At 47.0% G+C, this 8,076-nt stretch overlaps 1 protein-coding gene across 1 annotated transcript in view; it reads right to left on the bottom strand.

Moving 5' to 3' along the window:
• Window positions 1-1,780: 1,780 nt before the first annotated feature.
• Window positions 1,781-8,076, bottom strand: part of KIAA1462 (KIAA1462 ortholog) — a gene marked incomplete at its 3' end in the record, with an annotated part of 7,982 nt that continues 1,686 nt past the window's right edge. Inside the window, exon 2 of the mRNA XM_010291119.1 lies at window positions 1,781-2,503. Within this exon, the coding sequence (XP_010289421.1) occupies window positions 1,781-2,376 (596 nt within the window). The remainder of the gene's footprint in view (window positions 2,504-8,076) is intronic.

Here is an 8,076-nt window from a genome sequence, read left to right as displayed (position 1 = left end):
CAGCCTACCGCCATGCTCTGTCCCCACGCTCCAACTTTCAGACTTACTTTTAACTCTTCCTGACTTAAATACAGGCACCTCTGGCACAACTGTTTCTGATTTCCCACCGTGTTTTGGCTCCTGGTTTGACTTCTCATTTCTGGATGCCCTCCTCTGCATAAGGGCACCTGCCTGCAGAGAAACCACTGCACTTTCCAAATCTTCTTCACTGCTTGTGCTCTCCTCCTGCCCTTGCAGCTCCTTGTTAAAACTTTCTAGCTCACTTATTGCATCCCAGGGACGGCGACTTACAGGCTTCAACAAGAACTGCCCAAACAGCTCTTTACTGTTGCAGGGAGCGCCTGCTTCTCCCTTAACTACATCTCCCTTGGAAAGAAGGCCAGTTTCCCTTTCCTGGGCAGACACAGGCTGTCTCTGATGGGCTTTTGGGGAGGGGGCCTGAAGGACCGAGGTGGCAGTCTTGGAAAAAGCACTGTTGCTAGACTGGCTGAGGTACACCTGACCCTTCATGCCGTAAGCACTCTGTCTGCAGCTTCTCTCATCAGAAGTTAACCCTGTCTGTTTTGACCCTATCCTGGATGCTGTACATCCTAGGAGCTTTGGGGACAGTGGTTTTTTACCATTGGGCTGCCCAGGCTTTGTACCATGGAAAAACGGTGGGCTTTTGGGTTCTTCAGCGAAACTGGTCTGTGTCTGCTGGTCTTTGTACTGATCACCTGGCCAGGAGCCAGAGTATTTGAGCTCTCTGTGTTTTGTAGGCTGAATAAATCTGAGGTCATTCATTTGTCTGAACTCTTCTGGTCTCCACAGCTCTTGTTTTTGTAACTCGTTTTTATTGGTCATGCTTCCTGTAAGTGCTTGTAACTCCAAGTCTGTGGAAGACATACTTAAGAGACTTTGTTCTTGCAAAGCCCCATTGTTATCAAACCCATTCTTATCAGGGCTCTGGGTTATGTTGTTGTTCCTATCTGTATCTGGCAGATTGGATTCTGATTTAACTGGGATAGAGACCAAACAAAATATAGTTTCATTCATTTTTTTCTTTGAACTCTTTTTGCTCTGCATCCCAGTTCCAGGTTCAAACTTTTTCACTTTTGTAACAGTCTCACAGGTGCTGTCCATATGTGAATTTCTTACACAAAGTTTGCCTTTTGTGTACTCCGCACTGTCTTCGTTATGGGGGCTGTGATTAGTTGTGCTACAACTGTCTCTTTGGTCCGGCAAGGCACAGTTTTCCTGATCTCGGATGGAAGGTGCCAACCATCTGTTGCTATGGGTGGAGCTGTCAGAAGTTCTTTCTCCGTTTGCAGAGTTGGACAAGTTTGATGCATCCAAAAAGGCACTGTTGTACTGTACTTCAAGATCTCTCTCTTGCAAAGCACCAGAACTGGGACTACATGCATTTTCAGTGTATTTAGCGTTGTCCTGCAGACCTTCTGGTGGTGTAATTTTAATGTGTCGTATCCGAGGATCATTGAAGGGAATATACTGAACAGAACGCAGGTAGTCAGCAGGGCGCCTTGCATGGCTTTGCTTCCCATGAGGAAGATGGTTGTCTTTGCAAGGGTCACCCCCTGCTTCAAAAGTATTCATGGCTGGTCGTTGGCAGGGGACAACCCGCTCTGCAGGACCCTGCTGATCGCTGCTGGCATACGTGTCAGTGTTAGGCACTTCATTGAGGGGATGCGGGGTCATGTTTTGGTGAGGCGGGGATTTGTAAGAAGGAGGAGGTACGTAGACCGGGGGCTCCAAACCAGAGTCTTGAATGCAAGCATCTTGCCTTGGCTCAGTAACTTTGGCTAAGTAGGAGACGGATTCATCTTTCTGGTAGTGGTCCTGGAAACCCGTCGTTTCTGCAGGTGCCCTCATCTGCCGCTGCAGTTCATAGGACGGAGGCTTCAGAGGTCTCCCATATTTGGGTCTCACCAGGGGAAGGAAATGGCCTCCAGTTTCATGGTGCTTGGCTGGTTCCACACTCAGTCTGTTTGGGGGATAGGAGGGGGCTTTAGTTATGCTAAGTGAGTTGTTACTGTTGGTCAGGGAGGGCATTTCAACGCACCTCATGCTCTCTGGTGAAAGGACCCTCGGCAAGGACTGCGATTTCCCCTTGTTGTGGGTGCTCAGTATGTTGTCTCCCAGAGTCAGTGAATACAGATCTTGAAGCAGCTTCTCCCTGTCACCCTCGGACATTTGCCTCCCTACCTTTTTTGGCTGGTTCCAGCTTTCCATTCCCAGACTTTGCCATTTGCAGTCACCAGGCACTTCGCAGCTCTCCTGCAAGCCGCTTCTTCTGACATACCCTGCGCCCGTCCCCACCTTCAGCTGACTCTCCTTGGTGTGCCGGGGTGCCCCTGGGGCTGCAGCCAGGCCTTTCATTTCCACACCACCTTTCTGGGAATAGCCCAGTAGCACGCTGAAGTCCTGTCCTCGTCTTCTCCAGTAGGCAAGATCTTTATCAGTCTTGGGCTGGGAAGACCATGCTAATTGAGACCTGTCATAAACCCTGAAAAAGAAACACAGCATTACAGGCAGTTTGCACAGCTACCCTTTCTTTCCCTTATGGGTAAGGCCATTAGGAGGTCAAATGTTGAGTTATGCCAATGGGGATTGTGTAATCCATTCGCAACCAGATGACTTAATGATTTTAATGAGAGGATTTAAAAGTCAGTCATTAACATGAGTAAAGGAAGGGACTGATGCTCTGCTGGCATGTTGTTAGCTATGCAAAGCTGTTAGAAAGAGAAACAAATGCACACAGTTATGTGCTGTGCAAACATGCACAGCCCTCCTCGGTGGACACCAGAAAGCCAGAAATGATTGTGTCAAACTTATTTCTGTGCTCTGATACATCAAAATCTATCTGTCAAGGGGACTACTGTGGTACGCAAGTTTAATAGAAGTCCAAAGCTAAAAAGCAGAGGTAGGGAGAACAGGTGGAGGGCTATTTCATAAGATATATTCTGTAAGAAACATGATTTGCATTCCAGTACAAGAGCTGAAATTAAACATGTCGATTCCTGCATTGATTCTTGTTCATCTTTCCAAGGGAAACAAATTTCTTCAAAGTGCTTTGGATGAAATGATACATGCCACAAAAATGGTGATGTATCTGCATAGTTCTGAATAAGATGGAACCACTATTTAAAATTTGAAATGCATCAAAAGAAGTATAGCATTGTTAAATAAAAGAGGGATTAACTCCAACAATCTATTACTGAAATATGAAAGACATAAGATATTTTATTGTGGATTAGAAATTCAGAGCACAGATTTACATGAACAGAATAGGTTCTTTGTGTGTTCTGAACAGTGTCAACTATTTCATATATGACTGCTAAACAAAATCGGTACCCTTCTATATAAATAATTAATCTTGTACTTGAACCGTGTTCTGCTATTCTTGTACCTAAGATGCCCAACAATCTAACTGCCATTACACTGTGTAGCTGCCACCAGCATAAGACTGGAAAGAAAAATCAAAATTGACAGAAATAGGACAAGTATGTAGATAGAACCCAAGAATTTCTTTCTCTTCCCTCCACCCCAAGGTATATAAACAGTGTCATCTGTCTCTTTTTTACTAAAAAACATCATCTATTTAAATAGTGGTTTGTGAAAACATAAAACAATTCAAAATTCAGAATGAAAATTAAGAAATCCAGATCCACAGTAATTTTCTTTTATGTACATTAACTTCATCCTATAACTATAAAATTTTAAAAACCAAACTGGCATAAGGAACATCTTGTTCATATTAACTCAACTGGATTAAGACTTAACATCTGAACAAAATGTTCTGCCTCTGAAGCACAACGCACAGTTCGATCGCTGAACCCCAGTAAGTAACAGACGTCTTCATTAATTGGTCAGACATTATGGGACACCTCCTGTATTGGAAAGTTGATTGCAGAAACAGCAAACATTTCCATGCCTCTCTACATGTGGAAGCACGCAGCTGAACAAAAGCTGCCTGCTTCTGAGATTATCAAATCTACCTTTTCGTCTCATCCCCCTGCTGCTGTGGCACCATTTGTATCTGTGCTTACAAAACAAGGTGAGAAACAGGGTCTAGCAGTAGATAGGAGAGAATGGACAGATTGCTCTTTCTGTTTGATTTTATCCATCATCATAAACGGGTCTACAGAAATCGCAGGAAGTACAGAGTCATAGACTCCAAGATCAGCAGAGACCGTTATGATTATTTAGTTTGACATCTTGCTCAATGCAGGCCGTCAGACTTCCCCGAAATGATTCCTGCTTCAGTGGCAGCACGTCTTTAAGAAAGGCATCTAAAAATCTTGATCTTTAAATTTCCAGAGATGTTGTTGCAAAGCTTAATTCGCCATTAAAAAAAACCCAGATTAAATACTAAGTAAACCCAAATTCTTATCAACCCAAATATAAAAACATTAGGGGAAGGAGGTATGGTAGCCAATAATGCTGAGATTTGCAACAATTGCAACTAACAGCATAGGAATGGAATAGGCTGGCTGTTTAAATGATTTAATAGGAAATCAGGAATAGGGGAGGAAGCATTACTTGATTCTTACCTAGGAAACCACTAAAACAGGAGTTTTGGTTAGTTTGCTTTTTTAAAAAAAAAACCACCAAGCTCAGACATTCATTAATTAAATTATCCCTAAGTTAGGACAATTTCAGTTACAGAAAGGATGTTCCTCCATTTATTAAAAGCTGTTTAAAAGATTAAATTTATTTTAAAAGAGTAAAAGATTAATATACTAGGCTCCTGTAATAAACTTCTGAACGTGGTACACTCCACCATGTAACCTGTACTATGTCATCATTGCAATGCAAACCATAGAATCACAGAATAACAGAATCATAGAATAGTTTGGGTTGGAAAGGACCTTTAAAAGTCATCGAGTCCAACCCCTCCACAATGAGCAGGGACATCTTCAACTCGATCAGGTTGCTCAGAGCCCCGTCCAACCTGACCCTGGAATGTTTCCAGGGATGGGGCATCTACCACCTCTCTGGGCAACCTGTGCCAGGGTTTCACCACCCTCATTGTCAAAAATTTCTTCCTTAGATCTAGTCTGAATCTGCCCTCTTTCAGTTTAAAACCGTTACCCCTTGTCCTATCACTACAGGCCCTGCTGAAAAGTCTGTCCTCATCTTTCTTATAAGCCCCCTTTAAGTACTGGAAGAAAAAGACATTTAAAAGGAGGTATTTAGAGCATTTTAAACCTGATCTTTTCTATGATCTGCTCACAAGGCAGAGAATATCAGTGCCTCCAGCTCCTGGCTCAGGTGCTAGAGGGGGCTACTCGGGCAGCCTGGTCCCCGCAGGCCTCTGGGGAGGATGGCACTGCGCTGCGCAGGGCCAAGCGTCTTCCCGAGGACCCTCCAGCTTAGCTCCAGCCTGACGACTCCTCTGCTCCCAAGAACGGAGAGCAGCTCCTGCACACCCGCACGCAGCAGGCATGGCAGGCAGGCAGCAGGCAGGCGGGGAGGGAAGCAGGCAGCGGGGCAGCACAGCACTACCACGCTGCCTGTTGCGGCAGCTGTGGCCTGCAGCGTCTCCTTCCAGGATATACGACGCTTCTGCGTCTTGCAGGCGAATTAAGTGGTGGGAAGCGGAAGCACCCAAGAGCCACCCCAAATTCAAAATGCTTCGCTACAGCCCCAGCAATGCTACGCTTCTGGGCAGCTAATGCCAGCCATGCTGCTGCCTCTGCGTCCACGACATGAGCGATGAAGAGACTGCACGGTCCCTCCCCGTGGCAGCTGGGCTCTGGCCGGGCCCCCCCCCGTGGCAGCTGGTCTCTGACCGTGCCACCGTGTAGCTCCGTCTCACTACACGATACAACGGTACTGACTCATGAAGAAATGCGCACCCAGACACTGTCTGTGCTTACAAGTGCTCCACAGCTGGGAGGGGGGCCAAGGATGGAGCGGTCCCGTGGGACGAAGGAGGAAGATTTTAACATTAAGAACTCTTTCCTAAAAGGCCTGCTTCTAACAAATATCACATTTGCTGTCATAAAATGCTCCTAATTGATTCTGTATAAAATTAACCTAATGAAAAGTGTTTAAAAAACCCTAAGTATTGCTAGCTTTCTATGAATTTTAGGCCTTTGCAAGAAACGAGGCCATCAGTCCACCCTGCACCAGCTGCACAACCGCATTTCACCAAGCTGACGCTCTCAGAGCAATGGGTTGAAGCTGCCCCGTTTCCCCAGGGCAACACTGGACCAGCCGGACCTTGCACAGCCCACACATAATGGGGCCAGAAGTGAAGGAGTGTGGCGCAGGTTTTGAAGTCAAAATCCTGTGGAGCAAGGCCACTGCAGGGCTATTTCGCAGTACCCCGTTTCTGGCTGCCAGCGAGCAAGCAGTGGGCAATTAGGCTCAGGGTGCTTGAGCTGCAGGCACAGGGACAGATTTGTGCCCAACGGGGTGGCACTGTTCAGAAATTTCCAGGATTTGGTAGCAGGGGGGAAAATCAGTGGTCAAGCATTGGAACAAGCTGCCCAGGGAGGTGGTGGAGTCACCATCACTGGAAGTATTCAAAAAACCTATAGACGTGGTACTTCAGGACATGGTTTAGTGGGCATGGTGGTGTTGGGTTGGTGGTTGGACTTGATGATCTTAAAGGTCTTTTCCAACCTTAATGATTCTGTGATTCTGTGATTTTCATAGGGCTGCTCTGGACACTGGCAGCTTCTGTGCTATTTTGAGATCCTATCCTCACATACACTATTCCAAGCCCCAACACTGGGAAACACCAGCACACATTTCTAATTTTTCTAGCAGGTGATCTCATTAATGATGCTATCTATTTATCTCTAAATTTGCTAGCTACCAACATAGTTCCTCCCACACAAATAGCTAAGCAAAGTGCCTCTTCTCTTCACTCAGAAGAGAAGCAGGAGGGAGTTGTCCTTCTGTGAACCCTCTCATCTCTACCCATAGGGTCAGCTTTCCCATTTTCTTTGCCTCGCCTCCTCTTCCAAACCTTTACCATGCAGTCTCCTAATGCTCAGTTAAGCAAGGACAGCCAGGACAGCCCTCTCACCATCTGCTCCCCCACGCTTTGCTTGAAGAACAATAGAATGGAGCAAAACATCACTTCCCCGCTCCACCGGGGCGTCACTCCCACCTTGCAAGCAGCAGCAGCAGCAGGTGGTATGATGTGCCCACACACAGTTGCTATGAAGCCTCTCTCCTCCTCCTCAGCAAGGTTTGATCAGCAGAACAACCCTAATGAGTGGAGATAACAGTATCATCCCCTGCCTTCATGAAACACCCCAAGACCTGCAGCCTGGCTGCGAAGGCAGCAACAAGGCTGGCAACATCACTCACTTCTGTGGTGTTTGGAAGGTGATTAGCTCTTCTACATCAGTGGTCTGAGCAAGACTGTGGTGTAGACAACTCCCTGGCTGAGGAGCCTGAGTCATGCTCCGAATTGCTGTGGAGCTGGTCAAGGTCTGTGAAGGTAGTTGGGACACACACAACTCTTCTGGCCTTCTCCTGCCACCGTGCTGCACTGCAAAGGCAGCAGGAGGAGAAGGCTGCAGGAAGCCCATGATGCCCAAAGAGCAGTGTCTTTGTGCTGGACCTGGCTGTCCCCTCTTTAGGTCCAAATGGTCTTCAAGTCTCTGCAGTGTGCAGTTCTGCCCCAGCCTGAGAACCAGGAACCTGTGATGGTCCAGAAACCAGCCACCAAGACCAAAATCCCTGGTGGAATTCCCTATGGCCCACCTGTGACAGGCCAGAATGCTCCAAAGTTGGCCATCACAAAAATCTTCTCTTCAGTTTTAAAACAGTTCACACTGGCATGGCAGCCCTGTGCCTCGGATGCTTCCCCAGGGCAGGGGAAAGGGTCTGGAGGAGCACTGTCACTCTGGAGTTCAGCATTTAAACTGTCAGAGAGCATTATTTTGTATTTAGCCTACACCAGCAGTTACAGATACCTCTGCCACATCCGAGACATGGGGCAGACGCGCGAGTCCCTGCAGGTGCACCTGGGGACGGGAGGCAGGGAGGCAGCAGTCCTCCCACGCCGCTGCGCACCCACGCAGGCTCTACCCTACAGGGCGTGGGAGCAGCAGC

This window comes from Phaethon lepturus, unplaced genomic scaffold (genome assembly GCF_000687285.1).
Source record: "Phaethon lepturus isolate BGI_N335 unplaced genomic scaffold, ASM68728v1 scaffold51557, whole genome shotgun sequence".
In the NCBI taxonomy this organism is placed as follows: domain Eukaryota; kingdom Metazoa; phylum Chordata; class Aves; order Phaethontiformes; family Phaethontidae; genus Phaethon; species Phaethon lepturus.
This window is presented reverse-complemented; position numbering and strand designations above follow the sequence as displayed.